Source organism: Oryzias latipes, chromosome 22 (genome assembly GCF_002234675.1).
Source record: "Oryzias latipes chromosome 22, ASM223467v1".
Classification (NCBI taxonomy): domain Eukaryota; kingdom Metazoa; phylum Chordata; class Actinopteri; order Beloniformes; family Adrianichthyidae; genus Oryzias; species Oryzias latipes.
In genome coordinates, this window is record NC_019880.2 from 4,933,390 (window position 1) to 4,956,142 (window position 22,753).

General features: G+C 38.5%; 2 protein-coding genes across 3 annotated transcripts in view; one reads left to right on the plus strand and one right to left on the minus strand.

Annotated features, from left to right (window-relative positions):
- The window catches only part of LOC101175117 (spectrin beta chain, erythrocytic), a 45,985-nt gene extending 42,028 nt beyond the window's left edge, over positions 1-3,957 (plus strand). The window contains exons 36-37 of the mRNA XM_011490164.3: positions 1,364-1,406; positions 2,921-3,957. Of these exons, the coding sequence (XP_011488466.1) occupies positions 1,364-1,406; positions 2,921-3,115 (238 nt within the window). The 3' untranslated portion in view covers positions 3,116-3,957. The remainder of the gene's footprint in view (positions 1-1,363; positions 1,407-2,920) is intronic.
- Positions 3,958-5,115: 1,158 nt separating this feature from the next.
- Positions 5,116-16,871, minus strand: snap23 (synaptosome associated protein 23). 2 transcript variants are annotated; one of them, XM_023951934.1, is made up of 8 exons: positions 16,730-16,871; positions 13,633-13,747; positions 10,799-10,840; positions 10,500-10,548; positions 10,025-10,142; positions 9,363-9,548; positions 9,144-9,288; positions 5,116-6,980 (listed from the first exon to the last, which is right to left on the minus strand). In XM_023951934.1, exons 2-8 carry the CDS (start codon positions 13,687-13,689, stop codon positions 6,918-6,920), a joined length of 660 nt encoding a protein of 219 aa, XP_023807702.1. In that variant the 5' UTR covers positions 13,690-13,747; positions 16,730-16,871; the 3' UTR covers positions 5,116-6,917. The 2 variants fall into 2 exon arrangements, with proteins under 2 accessions (XP_023807702.1, XP_023807701.1); XM_023951933.1 differs by lacking the exon at positions 16,730-16,871 and adding an exon at positions 16,562-16,692.
- Positions 16,872-22,753: the final 5,882 nt, after the last annotated feature.

A 22,753-nucleotide genomic window follows, 5' to 3' on the forward strand; every position in this document is an offset into this window, starting at 1 on the left:
TGGGGATAAAATTACATTTTAATCATTTAGATTTTTGTACCAGATTTGTACTTACAATTCATTTTTATACTTGCATTCTTTCTACAACACTTAAATAATGTTTTATCCACATTACACTAACCTCATGGGGCTCCCTTCATCACTTCTCCATCTCTCTGCTCGATTCCACAGTAAAAAAAAGCAAAATCTCTTGTTTCCCTGAGCTGTACTCTTCTGAGGGGGGGGGGTGAAAGGTTACATTTTTTCTCTGCTTTTCATGGGAGAGCCCTATCAAAGCTACTACCCGTCTTTATGCCAAGCCAACCACCTTCGGACTGCTGCATTAAACATATTTAGCTGCGATCCCACCCAACTCTCTGCAAGAGGGCAAATGAGAGCATTTCCCAAACTTTCTCAAGCTTGAAAGTCTCCCCGGAATAAGCCGTAAATCAATTCTGCATCCACTTCCTCCTCCGGATGCTTCGCCTCTTAACTCATTTTTATTCTTTAGGTTTTAGGAAAAATATCTGCAACTTGATGAAAAGCCCAAAATGCTTAGAAAACAGTCAGTTTAATCAATCCTAAATAAGTTTTTTTTTTTTTTAAAGGAGCCTCTTTTGAAGCAAACAGCCATTTTATTATTTAAATTACTCCACCAATAAGCTCATGTTTTGCCTTTCCACTTGTAAAACCCTTTAAACGCCATTAACTGATTAGGCTCTAAATGTCAGCTGATTGACGCTCCGGGGCGGGATCAACTCCCCACAACGCCGCGTCCTTCTCAGCGGCTGACTCAAGACCTGAAAACGAGGATAAATTACGCCTTCACAGCAAGTAAAGGTTAGAAAAATATCAAACCTATCCTAGCCTCCAGTTCACACTGAGAAGATGGTGATTAAAGTCAAAACATGGGAGGGGTCAACGTCTGGAATTAAAGCTGCAAATGAGCCGCAGTGAAAATCCCACAAACTCAGACCAGGTAGATGTGAGGAGGCGAAGGAGGAGATGAAGGGAAGAACAGAGCTGAACGGAGAACACCTTTCACTGATGGAACATTTCATTACAGAATTGAAATGTGGCAGAATCTGTAGGATGTTTTAGTGAATGTTTGCTCACTTTTTAAGATCAGACTCCGCTGTTGTCAGGTTTACGATTCAGCAGTTAAGAAAAACTAAACTTGCTGAAAAAAAGTATTTCTGCTGCTTAGACAAACTATAACAAATATATATTTGTAATAAAGTTTTATCCCAAATTTGCTGTTTTAGACTAAAAAAATTGTAAAGTAAAAAAAAATAGTAATATAGTTATATTTGCATGTGTAAAAAATCCAGATATTTTTCTTCCAACTTGAATAAATGTCGTCATTTTCACCTTTGTTTTGCAGTCTTGCAGACAACAGCGAGTATTTGTTCCAGTGTAAAGATGAGGTAAGTTTCCCATCCCAGATATAAAGTATTCTACCTCATTCGGATGTTTTTCTTACATATCCATCACTTTAGAAATTCAGTTTTACACAAGAAGATTCTTTTTGGGGTTTAGATCTGTTTATACCACGGTCTAGGGTGAATACTCGATTCTGATTGGTTGAAGGATGGCCATTAAAAAGTGAAAATGGACAACTAAAAGAGGAGTTCTGGTCACAAAGCTTAAATGTTCTATATTATTGCACTGGTCTAAACGCCATTTATAACAGAGCAAAAAAAAAACTTAGGTTTATATATAACTTTATTATTAATTAATGAAAAAATTGTTGATACACATTTAATAATCAGAGTTAATTGCCTATTTTTCTTGCCATAAAACGATCTAAAAAACTTCTTGTAGACTTTGTTTCTTTGAAACAAACATTTGCGTCATCTGAAATGAAGCTTGGTGTCACTCAACAGGCACATAGACCACCTTCCTCTGCTGGTTAGTCTTCACCAGCCACAGCAGAGCGAGGTCGGTGCGGGACGTGGTAGCCGTTACCATGACAACGCGTCCCTCTGCGAATCAAACAGTCTGCTTCCTGTGAAAAACGATTGAAAAATTAATAATTATAAGGTTAAAGTTTGAATAATTGATTTCTTTAGAAGTGACCATGGTATAAACGGGATAATCTCCAATACTGGAAATCGATGCGGATGCCATACATAGTAAAACGTAAATAAATGTAAAATACCATGTTATCTGATAAGGAGTCCATATCTTGGATGTGGAGAAATGTATTTTCTTTTCTTTGCAGAATAAACTTAATTCTCTAACATTTTAGGATTTTTCTTTTTCAGGATAAACAGCTGTCAAAGGTCATCAAACTGTTTAACTTCAATCAGATTAGGTCTGAACCTTAATTTTAACTTTATAAAAAGGTCATTTAGGTTTTTTTTCTTGCTTTGTTTTGGTTCTGCAGCGTGAAGTTTTTGGTTGATTGTGGTCATTACTCCAGTTAAGATCCAAATACTTTTTTATTTTTTATGTATTCTGGAAAGGTAAAGCATCTCCGCACCATCACACCACCTCTGCCATGATTATTGCCATTGCGTGCTTTTGTCGATAACGTTTTGTGTTGTGTTATTTCTTTGTCTTTATTTTTTGGCAGTGAGCCTGGCAGGTTTGCATAACCTTAGAATAATATCAATTCAAAAAAACGTTTTGTCAACATTAAAAGTCTTTGTGTAATATTTAGGTGCAATAAATGTGCAAATAAATGTAAAAGAAGAAAAGGGCAGATCATTTTCAAAAGGCTGCATACATTAAACGTAATTAGTGTATGATTTTTTCTGAAATCGCCAACAGCAAGTTTAGTAAGATATTCAAACTCTGTCTGCTCTGACCTCACAGACACACAAAAAAAGGGGGGGGGGGCATCCACCTCCACCGAATTCCTCTAAGCAAACAAGTACAGACACTCCTCTGGACATGGATGTGCCGTTCTGAGTCTGTTTTGTGTGTCTTAACGCAGGACGAGCTGCAGAGTTGGAGCCGGGCCATGGAGCAGGCCGTTCAGGGCCCGCCAGCGGAGGAGGCGGCGCCCGGGCCCTCAGGAGCCAAAACCCACAGCCTGCCCGCCCCCACCTCCTCAGCTGCCCTGCCGGAGCCCAGCGCTGCCAAGAAAGACAAGGAGAAGAAGTTCAGCCGCTTCGCCAAGAAGAAGTGAACGGAAAGCGCGGGGGACTGAGCGTTGCCTAGGCAACCTGGAATGCGAAAGAAGTTATTGTGTACAATCACATATCACTTGTTTTTTATATATTTAATTTTGTGAGAACTATAGCAGTTTAGGGTAAAACCATCACTATTTGCCTGTATTTAAGCCAGAGTATTTGTTGTTTGTGTTCTTTTTAACAAACCAAATTCAAAAGCACAGGAATGCTCCTTTCACACTCAACCAAAGATTGCTTTTCTTTTCTTTTTCTGTAACTTCTTGCATCAGTGAGGCACGATGAAGCCACGGGAACGACGCTTCCGCCTTTAAAAAATGGTTGTGAACTGTAATACTGTGCTGTTTGACGTATCGGAGCACGGACTCGACCAATCGGAGCGGGCCGAAGGATGTTTTTACAACGAGCTTTGTAAATGCGGTGTAAAGATTTGGTGAAGAGGCGCCACTCCAGCTGAGACTTGCTATTGGCTGACTGGCAGTCATGTGACACCGGTCACTTCTCAGCTGATCTGTGGAGGCATTTATTTCTGTCAACTTTAATTATATCCAACACATGTATTTACCTCTTCTATATTTTCTATCTACTCATCAACATATACAGTGAAGAAGACGTATAGAGATACAGATGCATGACTTTGACCAGCTTCAGTTTGATATGGTGCTATGGTGGAATTCTTGACATTTCAAACAAGACCAACCTGACATGCCTTATCAGTCTCCAACTTTGGCTTGCAGCGGCACAAACACTGAATGCGTTCACTTCGCACGGACATATCTGAGGGGGGAGGTCTCAGAAAACAACGAAACATGTCTTTGTCAAAAAAAAAAAAAAACATTTACAGAATAAGAACAATCCTTCTGGTTTTTGGTCACAAAATGGCAAATTTCGACATGAGAAAACTCAGAAATTGCTTCAGTTCTAAGTTCAACCAGATTCTTAGAATCCTTCTGTCAGAACGGATTTGTTTACATTTATAAGGAAAGACCATAACTAGAAACATTTAAAGTGTTCCCACTGAACAGTCTTCATAAACACCAGACTTCCAATCTTCCCATTGCATGATACTACCACTACCATGCTTCACTATCCTGTAGATATTTACTACACAGAATTTTTTTAAACTAGAAAGTTAAAATTTAAAGCACCCTCTAATTATTATAAACAAACTTTTACAGAGTTATTTGTTTTTAAACTACGTGTAATGTCATTTTTAAAAAATGGAATGAGAAATAATTTAAGTTTAAAATATAAGTGAATGAAAATGTTACAAAATTTATTTCTGAGTAAAGAAGAATAAAAATGTAAAAACTAAAAAATGACTATTCAGTGCTTGTTCAGTAAATAGCATTTTTTTAACCCTTGTGCTATCCTAGTTACTTTAGCGTTGGGAGTTGGGTCATCTAGACCCACTAGACAGTGCTCTGAACCTTTTTTCTTCAATGATTTGTGATCTTCTCTGGTGTCCATGGATTACATGAAATCTTTCCACCTTAATCCACCTTTGTCATGGTAGGAAGAACACGTCAATGTAAGGGTGGGCTCATCTAAGATAGCACAAGGGTTAAGGTGTAAAAAAACTCAAATTTTCCTATTTATATTTGCTACAAACCTTGTAAACGTGCAATAATAAAAATATTTTAAAAGCATTTATTGAAGATCAACAGAAGCAGACTGGTGCCTCATCACGCAGCAGTAAGAAGAAAACAAAGTGAAGAAGTTCATGACATCATTTTGGATCTTTTATCACCAGAATGGAATCTCCTCCCCATAACTAAAACTCAAGAGCAACGACAAAATTTCTGAAAGAAGTCCAGACCCAGAAGAGACCTGCACCAGGAATCCACTCATTTGCTCACTTTCCTCACAGAAATTTGGATATTTACTTTTTTAAACATTTCTGTTCAGTGGTTTTCAAATCTGCGTTTTATACTTTCTGTAAAATAAAGACAGGAAACAAGCCTTTTGAGAGAATAAAGTTTAAAATAAACCCTGAGACTTTACAGGCAGTGTTTTATTTTTATTCAAAACGATTGCAAGAAAAAGCTTTTCCATTTTGACAGATGCAGTCATGAAACAAAAGCAGTTTTCCTTGAAAAAAAAAAAACGCTAATATATTTACATTCCAGTGGGTGTTGATGACAAGGATTCCACCGCGGGGCGACTTGAAGCTAATTAGATTTCAGCTCAACTTCAACAAGCCGAGGATGATCCCTTACAGGAGCTGTGAAGTCTGGCACAACCGTTCCTATGGACCTTTTCATCCTCGACAGGCGCACGCCGCCAGCAGAGAATACAAAACAAAACAAGAAAAAGCCAGGGGTGGGGGGTGAGGGCGCGGATGGTTTTTATGCATACCATGCCATCATCAGCCACTTTCACTAAGCGAGGCCTTGAAAGAATCCAGCAGGACGTGCGCGGCGTTTACGTGTTCAACAACCTCCATTTACATAAACGTACACATCCGGCCGCCGGCAGGAATTTCTCAACTCCCATTGCAGCTTTGACTGAAAGGATGCAGAGGAAGGACATGATGGCTGTTAGAACACAGCCGCATTTTCCCAATTTTCCTTTCTTACTTCACCCTCACTTAAAAACTCACCAACATTTGCTAAAACTTCTTATGAGGCCCAAAATTTATATATTTTTTTAAAGTTCACTAACAAAACCAAAAGACATGTTGAGGATATCTTTCAAAATCATTATGGGATGGTTACAGCGTGCCGAAGTAAAAAAAAAAAAAACTTTGCTCGCACATTTTTTTGCTGGAATTTTGTGAAAGTTTGACACCCAAATCTTTGGCTCAACCTCAAAGAAAAGATAGAACATGAGCATTTTAGAAAAACATCTGTTGCCATGGTGATCTGAAAATGTTACTTCTGCAGATTCCTCTAAGAATTGCATCAATCTGCTCGTCACCCCCAGCCCACTAAAAAATAAAATGGTTGCTATGGAAAAGCTGTCATTTTGAAAATAGTTTTCTATGAACTAATCGTGTGAATCTGTGACTTGGGTGGCAGAAGGGGAGAGGGCGGGGCCTGCGGGCCACACAACGTCACTCGCAGCTTTAATTATTTCTCTCAAAAGGCAACAAACCAATACATATATATGTATTAGAAATACAGTACAAGTTTATATTCTAATGAATTATATATGCAGCAGCGGATCTGATCTATTCAAAATTCTTTGTCATCAGATCAGTGCATTTGAAAACAGCTGCAAAATTCTTCTCATCAACTGAGGTAAGAACACATGAATTCAGAGGTTGAAGGTTTAAATCCCAGCATAATTCTCTCCAGGAACAGTTTTGGCTTGGAACAACTTAAATAAACGGATGGGCCCAAATGACGTGCGAACAAAGGGTTTCCAAAGGTTTAGCTTTATTCACAAGTCATTTCTGCTCAAAGAATAATTAAATAGGCTCTTAATTTCAAAAAAATACACGATTATATATATAAACTTAATTACATGACAAAACAAAAGATTTGAGGAAGATGCGGGTGATTTCCAGAGGCAACGTGGAGATCGTCCAGAACGGATCGTCCACACTGACCTCAGAACAGCAGTTCACAGTTCTTTCCAGGAGAAGGAACCTGTTTTGGGATGGCAGGTCAGTCCAGCGGGGGTCGAGTTTTCTCATCTACATTTGAGAACAAAAAAAAAAAAAAAGACAGCTGTGCTGCCAACAAGGACAGATTTGCTCTACGGACGTGTGTGGAAACAAACTGTGTGCATGAAGGTCGCAAAAGAGGCTCCAAAGTGGAGGAGGGGAAAAAAAAAAAACGAAGCAGACGTCGGCGTTCATTTGATGAGCTTGTTGGCTCTCTGGTTGGCGTCGTCGATGCGCATTTTGTTCATGTCCGCCTGAAGAGGAAGAAAATAAAAGTAGACAAGCTTTTCTTTAGCTCACTTTTCATTTGACGGGAATGTATCAACAATTCCAACTACAGTTAACAAGTGAAAAACATTTATAAACCTGAGAAAAGCCTTAAGGATTCTATCCTCCAGTGCCTGAAAGCTAACAAAAACACTGCAGTAATTGTACCTTTGGAATTACCATGATACTTCCACTGCCATGCTTCCCCCTCAGGGATCTACTGTGAGCCAAAATCTCTTTATTACACATTCTGATCAAAATTATGTTCTTCAAAAAGTCAACTATCGTCTATGTCTGTTTTTCAACCTTTTTTGAGCCACGGCACACTTTAACTTTGACAAAAAACCTGTGGCACACCAGCATCCAAAATTTAAAAAAAAAAAAAAAGGAGAAACTCTATAGTCTGTATTGATCTACAGGCCCTCTGCAATCACACATGCATTTTTGTGACATCTAAAAGATGTAATAAAAAAGTTAGAAGATTTAAAAACTGTTTGATGTGTGTTCGTTGTGGTTTCAAGACGTTAAGAGGAAAGACTCCTTGTGCGTCGAGACGCTGTCACTTTAACCCAATGCATCATGGGAGATGTAGTGACACCTGCCGCCGAACACAGACAGACTATCGTCTCTGAGCTTCATGGTTTTGCTCACTTGTTCCACGGTCTGACACCGGATTCTGTGGAAAGCTACACAGCTAAAGACGAGCTTCAGCTGGTATTTTTGTTAGAACTGAGCGACTTTATGAGCCAAATCATGACAAGGAAGTGAAGACTTTAACCAATTGTGATTGGTCAGACTGATGACCAAGAATGATTGGCGGAGACAGTTAAAGGGGCGGGACTTCTCAGAAAACAGCTTTAGCTGGGGCTAAATTGCAGTCCCGTCATTCTTATCAAAATGTCTTTAATTAGAATCAAATAAACACAAAAAGAAAAGTAATTTATGATCTTTCATACTCCTAACTACGCAGTGTTTTATCAGGGCCTGTTTGGATGAACAGAGAGCTGATATACAGGAGATGGAAAATGTTTTTAGATCAGTTATGAGGGCACACCTGACCACCTCAGCACACTGGTTGAAAAACACTGCTCTATGTAAAGAAACCGGATGTTTTGCTCATTTGATTTAATTTTGCTAAGCTAACATAATTAACTGAAGATCAGTAAATGAAAACAGGTTGAGTCAGTGTGTTTGCTCAAAAGCCGTGGCCTTGAGCAAGGCCATTGACCTGTTTCAAAGTAATACCCGAATGATGAAACTGTGCGACACTGGACTGGGTGTCCTTAAAAAAATAAAATAAATAAATAAATAAAAACGAGCTGCTTTTTCACAAATAAAAGAAAAGCCGAAACATTGAAAATCCTCTCCACTCACAACAAACTCTGGATTTAAAAATCCACATTTTTCCCCCAGAAAGCCTTTTATTTGATCAAGTCTCCACTCCATCTCTCATCTTTCCCCTGAACGTCTGAGACTTTGAATGTCGTAAATATAAATGGAATACAGTTTCAGAACTGAGCTGCACTGCAACAAAAGATTTTTATCCTGAATATCTTGTCGGCTCATTTGATCTTTAAGCATCTTATTTTTATTTACGTCATATCACTTTTCTGGGCTTTTTAATTGATTTGGGGACTAATGATTATACAACTTTAAAGAGAAATTTCTCTTCAAATGTGTAATTCTAGTCTAATATCTAGAGGATTTTTTTTTTAAAAAAAAAGGAAAGTTCGAGAGCTTGAAATAGGATATATTTGGGGGAAAAGTATAAGAATGTATGTTATACATTTTAATTATAAACAACTTTTTTCAGCAACATCTGCTTCCGGTGAGAATTTTGATAATTTAATAATGAAAATGATAGTAGCCAATTTTGAAATGTTATTTTGTCTTAAAAGATACTTTTTTCAACTAATCCCCCAAAATAAATGATTCTAGTTGTTTTTTTCCACTTATTTTAAAAAAGTAAAACATCTTGTTTTCTCTAGTTTGACTTGCTTTAAGGACACTTGTTTGTCTGTCTTCCTTAAGGTTCATGTGAGGCTTCAGATTTTCTCTTTAGGATTTTTAAAATGTATTTATTGAAAATGTTATGAGACCATTTTCAGCTGAGAATAAAACCAGATGGTTGGTGGATCTCTGGCTCTCACCTTATCGGTGATCCTGTCGATCTGTACGTTCTGCTTGTCTATTTCATGTCCCATCGTCATCGCCATGCCTTTGAGGTTGGAGATGATCCCGCCCACCGCCTCCAGGTTTTCCTCCATCTCATCCTCTCGCGCATCATTGGTCACCCTGCAGCACAAAGCCACGTTTGTTGAAACGACGGTCGGCGGTCTCTGAACTCGGGGACCCGTTCGAGGCCCCACCTCTGGATGTACGGGCCCGACGGCGCGGCGGCGGTCCCCCTGGCGGCGGTCTGGGCGGGCTGTCCGTTGCGAGTGCGTGACGGCTGCCTGGACACCACCTTTGAGCCGTCGCCATCATTTTCCCCCTCCAGCCCTCCAGTGCCCCAGGTTTTTTTGTAACGCTGGTCGTTTTCAAGAGATGTGACTCTGTAAACAAATATAAACCGCATTTATGCGCCAAAACGTCAGGGAACGCCACACAAACAGGTTCACTAAAACACACACTGCTTTCAGGATGAGCCATTTCTACAAGATGCTAAATAAAGAGGCAGGAATCACAGAACGCCTCCTACCTTATGCCTTGATAATCAAAGTATCTCCTTCTCCAAAGTGAAAGCATTTGAGGAAGATTTGTGTTTAGAAACAACAAGTCACACAAAAGCTTCAAAGTCACACTTTCACTAAGAACTCGGAATAAAAACAGAAATGGATCAGAAGAATAAAACAGATTCTGCTTTAATGAATAAATGAAATGTTCCGCTTTTGCAAAACATGTCAATGTGAGCACGCGTGCAGCATTCTTCCTGATTCCAACATTTGGCATGAATGCAGTCCAACAATCCAACAGGACTCTTCCTGCACTCTGAGTGGCGGCGGCGGCGCCGGCAGCAGCAGCGGCGTACCTGTCGCAGGGGCAGGTGCAGAGGCCGCAGCACTTGTTCAGGTCGTTGAGGTTTTTCTCGGCCTGCTTCATGTCCTCGTTGATCTGCTCCATGCCCTCCTCTACTCTTTTGAGCTGCTCTGAATCACAAACACACTTCAACATCTTCATCTCTGCTGTTGGAAACAGCTTGCAGAGCAAAAATGGATCCAGTTTTTGTGTCATCAGAGCTAAAAGCTAAAAGAAATTCAGTTCAGAAACACGTCTAAAGCTAAAGGAACCAATGAGCGTTTCTACTTTTGTTGTAAAGTATGTTTCTGAATTCTAGTGAATATATATATATTTTTTTAAACAAAATGGTCAGGAAGCAGACCCTGAAATCCTGAGATCTGCTTCCAGGATCAAAGAGCAAAAACTTTGAAGTGAAGAAGAGGAAGATTCTGTTCAGGACCGTCTCTATTCTCCAACATGATAAACAAATGTTTATGCTGCGTTACCTCCTTGCATATCAAGCATATCCAGAGTTTTGCCCCCAGTCTCTTGGCTCTATAAAATAAAAAATGAACAATCCTTCAGAGATGATTTAGAGTAAAGACATTTGATTTGAAATTTGAAATAACAAATATGAATAGGCATAACATTTTTCCAATTACGTTCATCGCTTTAAGTGTCATAAAGGTTGAGAGGATAAAACTGAACTCTATATTTATTTGATGAAAGGAGAAACAAAAGACGCCAACTTGTCCACCATGAGTGACTTCTGCTCATAGAGAAGCAGCAGCAGCAGCAGCCTCACCTCCTCCGCCAGCTGCCTCATCCTCCGGGTGCTTTCCAGCGACTGCAGGAGAAAACATGGCAGCAGTTTGAAAGAGAGAAAAAGGATCACCAGCTAAACGGGATTCTGTGCTACATAAAAGAATCAAACATAAACTGCAGCTGGAGTCCAGCCGCAGCTCTCAGTCGTCTTTGTCAAAAACAAAAACGCATCTAATCCTTCCAAGCTGAAACGCTTCTGACTGGATGTAAACAGACACTCAAACGTAGTTATTCTTTTAACTCTTTGCTTTATTTACTGAGATATTTGATTTTTATTTGAAGGTAAAGAGGTGATTAAATAGATTGAGTTAAAATAAAGGAAATGAACAACAAAACAAAGTATTTACAAAGTAAGTAAGTATTTACAAAGTATTTAGTACAAAGTATCATTTAATTTGAACAAAGCCCAATTCAAAATGCTGTTTAAAAAAAGAAAAGGTTGATTTTTGCATTTTGACAGTTTATGAACATTCAGAACTTGTTTTATTAAATTATAAGCATTTATTTATTCATCTATAAAAATATGTTTCCTAAAATATACAACATATTAAAAGTATTTTTAAAGAACAAAAAACCTGAAGTAAACAAAAAATATCTGTTTTAAAATTATTTAACAACATCAGAGCTAGAGGGGGGAAAACAATAAATGATATCAACAAAGAGAATCAACGTCAAGTAATCAGATCCAAAAATATGTCCTCATTTCAAACAAGTTCTTTTGTTTTTATTGTGTGTACAAAAAATAAACGATCACTTAGTTTTTAATGTAAAAACTCAACTTCATTAATGAAAATTGTTCTTTTATTTCATTTATATAAATAGTTCTGTGAAATTTGTTTTCTTTTATAATCAAAATCAAATTGGTTTCAAATAATTGACAGTAAAAACGGTATTGAACTGAATCATGAACTGTAAAATAGAATTTAATATTTTCTCTGAGAGTCTCAGGAAATTCATCCGTTTCATTTACAAATGAATAAAAATGAGACTGGGCCTCGTCAACTTCAGTTATTTATAAAGAAAAAAACAGCAACTGCATCTAAGAGTACAAATAAAAGTTCAGTCCTACTTTTCTTTTTACTTTAAAACGGAGAATAAAAGTCAACTTCCTGTAATAAAACCTGTTCAGAAATGTTTACAGATTTAAAGTAAAAAATGGTTCAACTTTTGCATAAATAAGACCTGTTACTTCAGGCTTTTCTCCTATTTGACACGTTTGACATAAGAAGAAATGAGTAACAAACTGAATAAATGATGAAAAATACTAAGCAAATGGTTGATTGTTTTGAATTAGACCAGAGTTTTATGGAAATGTCTTTCCAGAGCAGACGTTCATGGATCTCTGACTGTCAGCCTAAAGCCTGACGACCGCAGCGCACATGCAGGAATGCGGTCAGGTCAGGTGGGCCCCGCCCTTCTGCGCCTCTTATTGTTAGGAAGCAGAGCGAAGCTGCGACTCCGACCGAGAGTCTGTGACCTCCTTTACTTGAACTCAGACAAATCACAGCTTAAAACGACAGTTTGTTAAAAAAAAAGATGTTAGTTGACTGTCAGAGAAGAAAAGAAGAAAATGATGGCTGCAGCTCAACAGGATGAATCACATGTTTTAACTTTAGAACTAGACAGAAAATGTTGGCCACTTGGTTTTTTACATTTGAGCTCCAGCTGCCATTTATCTGAGATTGTCCTGATAAACTGTCAGCCATGGTCAGAGCGTCTCCGAGTGTTTACCCAAAGCACGAGCGGTAAGTGGAATTAGCAGAGGGGCCCTCCCAGGTCCCCTGAATGATCTCCTGAATAAACCAGGCGGCAGCAGAAAGAGGGAAGAGATAGAAGCAAAGGTGCAGGTTAAGTCAGGAAGCAGACAAACATCAACCAGTGTGAGCTGCATGAAGGTGCAGAGCAACAGCTGACTGACGGCGGGATGCCCTCGAGTGCCGATTCAGTAATTACTGGAAGATGACGGATCGCAGAGGGAGCCGTCAGACTGAAGCAGGAAGAATCCCTCCGACGCGTCCTGTAACCTCCATCCATTTATCAGACGCTGAGTGGAAGCGATGTCTCAACACGGGTTCTTTTAGGCTCTTTCTAAAAGGCTAAAACATTTTAGATGTCGATTCTCCCTCACCGATAACAGGATTACAGAAACTATTGTCCAACCTGAACATATAGGAAAAGTCTTTCCCAGTTATCCTTATCGAAGATAAATGAGTTCATTATTAAATACGACATCCATTAGGCTGAACAGACTGAACTAATGAGATAATCATGTGTTAATAATGAGCGTCAGAGTTTGGGGTTCGTCTATCTTCCACACTTCTAAGCTGCTGAAACATTCATTTTTGGAGAAAATCTCTGAGTTTTGCTTCAGAGATGAAGGTCACGTCTCGGCGCCCCCACCAGAAAAGCCTTTGATGCAGCTCGTTTAGACGGACTGCAGGAGTTTGAGACCTGAACTCCTGTTCTTTATGCAGCTTTGGCCGTTGGATGCAACGGCTGACCACAGAGATCGTGTAAGGTGACAGAGAGCAACGCTTTGTTTAAACCGTTTACCCTCAGTTACATTAGAAACTTCTAAAAACATTGAAAAAAATGTCGCTTTTAACAATAAAAATGATATTTTACGGCGTTTCTAATCCAAACGGAATGATTTCCAACCGCTTTTTGCATTCATGCATCATCTAAACATTAAGATTGAATGAAAAATCAGACTCAGCTGTCACAGGCTGCTCATTAAATACAGAAATCTGTAGCCAGAGAGAAACAGAAGAAACAGAGGGACGGAGCAGGAGCAGGAGTGTGAGGAGTCAGCACCTCATCCGTCAGCTGGTTGGCCCTCAGAGCCATCTGTTCCACACTCATGTCCTCCATGTTGCTGCTGTCTTGTTTGGGGGCTCCTCCCGTGGCACCGAGCTCAATATGCTGAGGCCTGAAAGAAGGCCAGAGGTCATCAGGTACTAATTAGTATCCCATCGATTACCATAAAGCAGACAAAGAGGACCAACTCTCAACTGCTGAGCAGGGGACTATGGGTGATGATGAAAAAAAAACAAGGTGAATGGATTGGACAAACATTTGAATTTAATGACGTTTTAATGGAAAATTTATTTGAATGACATGACTTAAAATTCAAAGCTCCAGAGAAAATAGTATAAACATTTCTGTTGAAAAACGTGTAGCTCCCAAATCCAGGCAATGTAAACAGGATGATAGTTAAATATAAAACCAAACTGTATAAAACAAATCCTCATTTAACAAATATAAAACGGCTTATAAACGCTACAGTAACAGATTCTAAACTGCTAGGTTTGTTTCCTCACATAAATAATCACAGAAAAAAGGTAACAGGATCTGAAAAGCTGTAGTGTAATACTCTATTGTATTTTAAAGGATAGTAATTATATTAAAATCTACTATTCTTATTGTTTTCTTTTAAATAAGGAGTTGACAGTTCCTTTTTAGATTTTGTGCAACAACACAAACTGAAAAGATTCAGACAAATAGAAGAGTTATCATCTATGCACCAAAACACAACTAAATGTTGAGAAAATGACTCAAAAACAAAGAGTTTGAGATAATACACGTCATCTCGTTTGTTCAGAAGTCATCTGAACCCATACGGATGGAAAAACGGGATGCAAAACCTAAACAAATGGCTTTTGTTTGTCTTCTAAGGAGTGTTAGAAACAAAACCACAATTCCCCCTGATAAAATGTGGAGATCTTAGCAACAATGTTAATGAATGCAACAATGAAGGATCCAGAAAACTGACATGAATATGAGAAACAACAGACGTTGAACTGTCATGATAAGATACAATAAACCATTTCCAAAAATGTAAAAGTCTGACATTATAAAGGGTCTTTTAATGGCATTTTGAAACCTTGGTGTGGCTAAAAATAATACATTTTACAGTCATTACAAACTAAAATGTGTTCCTGTGAATGCAGGCCAAGCGTTCAGTGTTCAGACATCTCAACTTTTGAAACAGAGCGAGCGCTGAGAAAGTAACAGGAAGCAGGAAGGGCCGATCATGCCCGCTCACTGCAGGCTGCCTGTTCTTCATCTTTGCTTTAGAATATGAACACACATGTTAAACTCAAGGAAATGCAGAAGATGGTTTTAGAAAACGGTGATGCAGCTCACAGTTGTAAACACTGTTGAACAGCCTAGAATGATTTCCACACGCGAGTGCGGTCATGGGTGTCATTTTCTTGGGGTTTTAAACAATGGTTTATAGAAAATGTGTTCAAAAAAGCCTCCTTAGAGACACATGGTTAGTAGGAGAAGAAGTTTATTGTAAACTAAAATTAAAAGGTTTATTTCAATAAATTACAGGGAAAAATAATTCCCACCTTATGGGTTTTACATTGGAGAGGTACAAAAAAAAAGCAACCAGGCCGGAGGATTTCCTATAATCTGTCTTCCTGTCCTGTTCTGTCCTGTCCTCCCATCTTCCCCTTAAAGTTGACGTTTTCCTGTTTTGCAAATAACCTTTAAACTCGCTTCGCTTCCCATCAAAATCTGCAGCCATCCACAGAAAATAAAAATCAAGATGAAAGTGTACTTGGCAATACGTTCTGCTCCTAAATGTTGACTTATGCTGTTTTTACCCAACCCGAGAGGGTATAATTCAAGAGGGCACATGTTTAGTGTAAACTTCAAACAGATTTCTGAATTTGGCTACAACAATTTACACATAACAGTTATGGGTTTAATACCTGCTGCAGAATTTTAGCTAAAAAAAAAATGATTTGCTGGTAAAGATTCAAAGGTCAAACTGTTGGGATGTTTAGAATTCTTCCCCAAATAAATATATATTCATAAATATTCAGCTTTCAGGGAACACAAAAGGGTCACAAATTAAGGTAATTATGACGAGGCATAAATATTATCACACACAAAAAAACCCATTAGATCTAATCCATGTTCCCACAAACTGATTTCATTTCCTGTTCATGAAGTAACCCAGGCATAGATTTCTGCAGAAAAGGCCACATGGGGAATAATGCAACACTGACAAACCCACTCATGTCACTTTCTTCACAGCAACAGCAGCAAATGAAATGACCAAGAAGAAAACAGGAGAAAAACGTTTCTTGTTTTTCAACCCAAACCTGTTACTCCAGATCTTCATGAGCCTCAAAGTGACGTCTTCTCTTGCTTTAAGTCATGCTTGGTTCACACTTTAACCATTTTCCCTTCATTTCAATGCCTAAATGTTGCCTCTTTTTTCAATTTAAAACCTCATTTCTACGAATAACTCAATTTTACCACAATTGCAAGGACTTGTGTTCACAATTGGGAGTTAAACTGAATTTAAAACCAATGACATCATGGTTCAGCGTCGAAACTGAGACTCTAAAGCATGAATCTTTATTTTACCCATTTGCAGATGAAAGAAGTGGCATTATTACGATTTTTGACCCAGTTAATGGTACAAATCTGGAAGTAAAACACCCCAAAATGGTTAATCATTTCCGTATTACATATTTAACAAGCAAAAGCTAGTAGTTTTGCACCTGACCACGGTTATCTCTCAAGAAGCTGAACCAGCAGGTAAAGCAGATCACCTGACAAACAGATGATGTTTGGTTAAATGGGTAATATTAACCAAACACTCCCAAACCTTAGTTTGAAGCAAGGGGAAGTCATTCAAACAACACAAAACTCCACATTTTCACACACAAGAAAACATAAGAGTGAAACAGACAGTCTAAAAAGGTCTATTAATTCGTCTTACATGGTTGGAAGGTTTGTAGTTTTTCCTTAATCCAGGAAAGCAAACTTTTTCTCCTAGCTAACGTGTTGCTAGCCTGCTAATAGGCTAGTTCCGCTTCCCTGTCAACTTTCCACCCCAACTAAGTTGATGTGAACTAAAGTGAGACGTTTGTTGATACTCAGTACTTACTTTCAGACTCCCTTCGGAAGAGATAAAAGAGTTACCAACTCCTCCTTCCTTCTGGTATGTGGACTTTTCGCTGGTCACTCCTGGATTCCTTCACAGGCCCCACAGTGAAGTGAATAACGTAACCTATGACGCCTTTGGGTCTCGTCGGAATTAACGCTTTTCTCAAATACACGTGCTTTTAGTTATCAACAATGTACGTGTTATGCCGCGAAAAGTTATTTCATAGATATTAACACAACACATTTTTTAAAATATAGCGTATTATAAATATTATCTAACATTTTTAAACGATGATTAGCATTTTTTTACCATTTTTAAAGGTTTTCTTTGGCACCGTCCCGTCTTTCATTGTAACTGTCACAATATGCTGCCTTGAATATACATTCAAGTACACACATTTTACTTAGATATGACTTTTATATCAACTTTATACCATTTTCCGGGTTGGTTTGAAATACGAGGATAAGAAATTGTTTGGAGTTCCATTTTCCTACACACCAAGATGTCATCACTACACTGAAACTTAGGTCACGTGATCAGCCCAAACTTTGCTGATTCAGTTCATGGTGATAGTAAAAAGCAAACTTTACCACATTTTACTACTCTTTTTGATATTTTGTTCCCTATAGCGGTTGTTGTAAATGTCAGCTGTTGTTTTTTTTTTTTAAATTATTAATCTCGCTTCTCTTTTGTGTTATATTTGAGTTCATTTGTGGTCAATGTGTGGTGCTTTTTGTTTTGATAACTTTTATGTAAATTTGACTCATTTTTTTATTTCATATAAGTAAATGAAAGATTTGTGAGATGAAAACAGGCCCAATGAGATCTCTCTCTCACCTAAAAAAATGAACTTTTAAAATAACATTTATGTTAATCTAGGACCATTTTATTAATCTGCTTCATGTTTTATGCAGTTTTTAGTGTTTGGACAGCATTCTTAACAGTTTAAAAAGCTTCACACACAAGCTCCTGATGTCCTGTTACAGACTCCAGAGGAAAAACATGGCACTGCTCTGTTTCCCCACATGAGTGCAGCATTTACCCTCCACCCGTACCTCCCCCTCCCATTCTGCTTTGCATAGACGCAGACAGCCAGATATATTTCATAGTGCATTTTAGAGATGGCCTGAAACCTGAACCTCTGGCTTTGAATCTTCCGTCTAATTCTCAAGTTTAATGGTTTACACCACAAAAGCATTTTCAAGGTGACTGGAAAGACAGCCACAATATCGGCTGACAGAGTCTAAAGGAAAATTGTTTTTCTATCCCAACCTCAGCTAAATATTTTCCCTTGAGGGGTCACCTGAAGTCAGATACTTGCAAACTGGAAATTCCATGTGCAACTCCAAATTTGCACAAGCCATGCTGCAAGGCTAACCTTACCAAACGGCCTAAAGCGTCTGACTGATGACTTGCGCTCTCTCTGGCCATGTAACTTTTATAGAGTCTACATTGCATGCATTATTCAGCAATAACACAAGGCCCATCTGGACTCCTGTGAGTGTGATTCTGCAAGAGTGTGTCTGTGCATGGGTGAATGACTCATAGTTAACTTTCCTGCCATGCCGTTTCACCATTTCACGCCACATCCAACAGTGCCTGAAGAGCTAGAAATTAGTATTTCCACTGTAATTACAGCCAAGGTGCCGTGCTTTTCGCAGCACATGCGAGACAGGAAGGGACGGGAACAGAGTAGTGATGAAAAGTGGCCAGAGAAAGAGGGAGCGAGAGGGTTTTCAAGTCTTACCAAAATGATACGTTCAGGATCAAGCTCTTTCATCATGCCGTTCCTCATTAACGGAGATGGGAGCGCTGGCCTAATTCCATAATTCCTAAATCATGCCTGTTAGTTGAATATGAGGAGACAAAGGTACAGCGAAAGAGGAGAATAGATTAGCCCTCGCCTAATGACGTGTCTGAGAAAGCTGGAAAGGAAAAAAAAAAAAAGCATGATGGGAGAGAAAGACAGAATCAAAGAAGGGGAGAAGGGGTTGCCATCTGGATTCCTGGCTTTTGCTTTCTGGTTGCAGCCAAAACCAACAACGTATTGGCAAAAATTGTTTCTCCAAATTGTTTTCCTCCAGCAGCTACTGAGATTATGAAGTGATAATAGGATGTGGAAAAGAAGGTGCTGAGATATTGTCATGTGGATGCATGGACATACCAATTTTTCATCATCTCTCCAAACTAATTTCTGGCTCTGCTTCGTTTTTCCTCTCATAGGGGGCTGAGACATGGGAATGTTTGATGTCCTGCTTGATTGGGTTTAATTTTACATTGGGCTAATTCTGCCGGTACCTGATACTCGTCAGGACAGCGAAGCGGTTGACCAAGCGTGCATCTCAATATCCAGAGACAATCTCATTCCCTTGCCTCCCTTCCACTGGAATCCACTCGTTCACATTTTGTATTGAGCTCTTATATGAAGCAATTTGTTTCAAACTAGAGACATCGATAGCCATTAGCCTGCTTTGCACAGTAGGGCTAAACATGGCAAGCCAAGGCTCATCTATTATTCATATACTTCAGTTTTCCCCCAGAACAAAGTTTCAGATATTCATTTTTGCATCATGGCCCCAAAACTGACAAGTCAGGGGTTTCAAATAACACTTTTGAAACCAAGCTGACGAATGTTTCAAGCAAGCGTTGGCCATTAAAGACCTCACAGGGGAAATGTGTCTGTTTTATGTCGGTGGTGAAAACCCACTAGGGCAGTATTCAAAATCAAAGCGTTTGCCCTTGTGTTGTGTCGCGGGTAAAAATGACCCACTAGCATGTTTAGTTGTAGAAAGAAAACCCATCCTTTTCCAACTTAAGATGTTTATAACGTTCTCTGAAGATGCTCCATCATGCTAGAAAAAGTGATGCTTTGTTTTTGTTTATGTTTTCCTGTGAGCTGTACACCACTGAGGTGCAAAGATTGTTGAATTATAAAAGTATCTGAACACCAGGAAAAGTTCAAAGGCCACACACAAACTCTCTCTAATTCACAAACACACACACATACTTACACACCCTTTCTTTCTTTGTAATGTGTAACAAGAAATATTTCAAAAAAGAAATTAAGTTAAATTAAATTCACAGGTTCTTTCATCTAGCGCATATTGTAATTTAAAATTCAATCAAGCTGCTTTATTTTGAGGTTTTGGTAGGGTGGGTGATTTCTGACCCACAGGAAAAGGAGGGGAGTAGAGAGAACGTTAAGGATTAACAGTTTGAATGCTAAATCTGCATATTACCAGTTTTGCCTCAAACTCAAACAGTGTTTTTGCACAGCACATGCCAAACATTTAATAAGGAAACTAATGCATTTGGCTGGTTAACATGAAGGGACTAAAACAGTTTTACCTAAATCTCTGAGGGTCAGAAATTTCTTAAACCTTAAATTTAAGGCACTGTTTGAAATAATGGGGCATTTCATAATAGCTTAAATCTGTTAATCTGTAATAAAGAAAGGACATTTTAAGCAAAATATGTTGTAGTAATGTTGTATGTTTTGAGAAATGGTCCAAACCGTCATAATCAAAAGGAAATATGACATGTCTCTAAATACAACTTTACACATTTCTTTCAGATTATTTACAGAACCTCCAATGCCAGGAAATGTTGGACTTTGAAAAGAAACATCTAATAATGTTTGTGTGGTTTTTTTTTTATGGAAGATTAATGCAAATAGCTTTATAGCGATTCGAGATAGGAATTGCAGAACATTTAATCTAAAGTCAATACAGTAAAATTACAATTTTCCCTCATCCATGAGTGGTCCGGTGACCAATGGGACGGATACGAGTTAGCCAATAGGTGAGACCCTGGAAGGTTGACCAATCAAAACGAGAACGTGTAAAACTGTAAAATGTGCTGTTATTAAAAATCCATGTGAACTTCAACATGTCAACTGTTTCAGGAGCTTTGGTAATAGGGATTAAGGAGTGTGGGGGTTATGCCAGTGATACAAAAAGAAACAAACAAAACTCTTGCAACATGGCAACACAACTTTAGGCTTCAGTTTCACCTTGCGGTGTCCTGGGAGAGACACCGGCCCAGTTATTATATGTATATGGTTGTTGCAGATGGGACTTAAAGTGAAAGAAGCTACAATTTATAAAAGCTTTTTAGAACACAAAAACAAAGGTGATGCAAAATTGTTTATAGTTAAAACTGGATTACCTTAAAAAAAACGTAAAAGCCTTGTAAACTATTTTTGAGGGCACTAGATCATTATTAGTGTCAGAATTCCTGTTTATCTTAAAATAGAGTCACATTCTTGTTCAATTTAAAGCAATGCGATGGACACTAATGCACCAGAGAGACCAACATTTTATACGGATGCTGCAGAGACGGTTCTTATCTTTGACACTCTTTTATTTTCAATAAACACCAAAAGCAGCATTTAGTTTTGATGCTCCAGCTTTCAGGAATCCGCTGGTCAGCAAATGAGCCCATAAAAAAAACAAAAAAATTCTTACTTGTTATTTTCAGCTGCCTCATCTCCTGTCGGTTCTTGGGGAGCGGTGAGCTGCAGATGGGAACCATTTTGTGGTTTAACCCCCAATCCAACACTTCAGTGTCAAGCAAGGATCAATTCTTTTACTTTTTTTTTTTTTTTAAAGTCTTTGCTGTGCGTTTCATCCACAAGCTCCTAGGTATTGGGTAGACATTCTACCACTAGGTCACTGAGGCAAGGTTAGCTGTTTTGCTCCTGTTTTTGTTTCACGTCTTAAAAGTGCTGTTTGAGAATGTTGCCTCTTGGTAAAATGCACCACTGTAGATGAATGAAATTAGCTTTGATTTTTGCCAAAATGCATGCATTATTGCAGATTTTATCACATTGATAATCCTTAATCATTATGTGTGCTGCAAAAAATGAATCTTAAAAATGTTAGGACATCTCTGATTCAAGAAAAAAACGTCTTATTTTATGTCTTGGAAGAAGAACAAGCTTATCAAGAAAGTTTTTAACAGTGAAATGATCATATAATAAGAAAACATGTCTTTTAGTGTCTAAACAATTATTAACTTATTTCTGAGGGGCCTGTTTTTTCAGTGTGTTGTTGAAACACCCAGTTGTTTAACTCCTCATACTGCAACACACTGGCTGTCAAACCTCTATCCTACCATTACCTATTAGGTCCATTCATATTTGCCAAATAAATAAAAGTTTAATATGTAAAATCAAAACAAAAACATGTTTTTGTTGCATTAGGAAGATTTCCTCACTCAGGTGTTATTTTTCTTCTTGCTTTTACTTTTTGCAAGTCTTACATGTTTTTGTTGCAAAAACGATAGCTTATTTAGACTGAAAAAAGATTTTGTGCACATATTAAGTGGTTTTTGTGATCAGATGAGTCGCTCTTGGCAGCTGGTGTAGCACAAAACCAAAGGAAAAGAAAAGAACAATCAGGTGTTGCAATTAAAAGGGAATCCGCCATCCCTCAGGCGCCTCTTCGCCATGTTTTGTCAACATTTTTCATTCAAATTTCCAGCTTTTCCGCTCATTCTTTTCATGTGAGAGCAAGTACGGCTTTTCTTCTTCCCATGAACACCCCTGAGAATGAGTTAATAGTGTATTTCAAAAAAGAAGTTGTTAGGCATTACACTGTCAAAAAAACTTCCATGAATAAACTATCGTTAACATATTCCTGAAAAGTTCTGGGGAACTAAAGTCAGGTACAGCGTTCGAGTTTTTCTCCCATCAGCTGCAGGGAATGCAACAGAAACGAGAAAGGAAAGGTTATCAAGCCATCCGGACACCAGGTTGTCAGAGGTTCAGATCAGCCGTCGCATCTCCGAGGGGGAAACAGATGAAGATTGAAGAGGGTGATTTCATCTGAATAATTTCATGCCTGAACTGGCAAAGCTCAGCGATCGCCGTTCCAAGAGTTTGACGTCAGAAGACGATTGACTGTGCAAATAAAGAGGCTGCTGGAGTGCACGTATAAACCCAATCATCTCCCCTTTGAGGATAAAAAAAAAACACATAATGAGAGGTAAGTCATAACTCTGAAGAAAGTCCACTGAATCGGC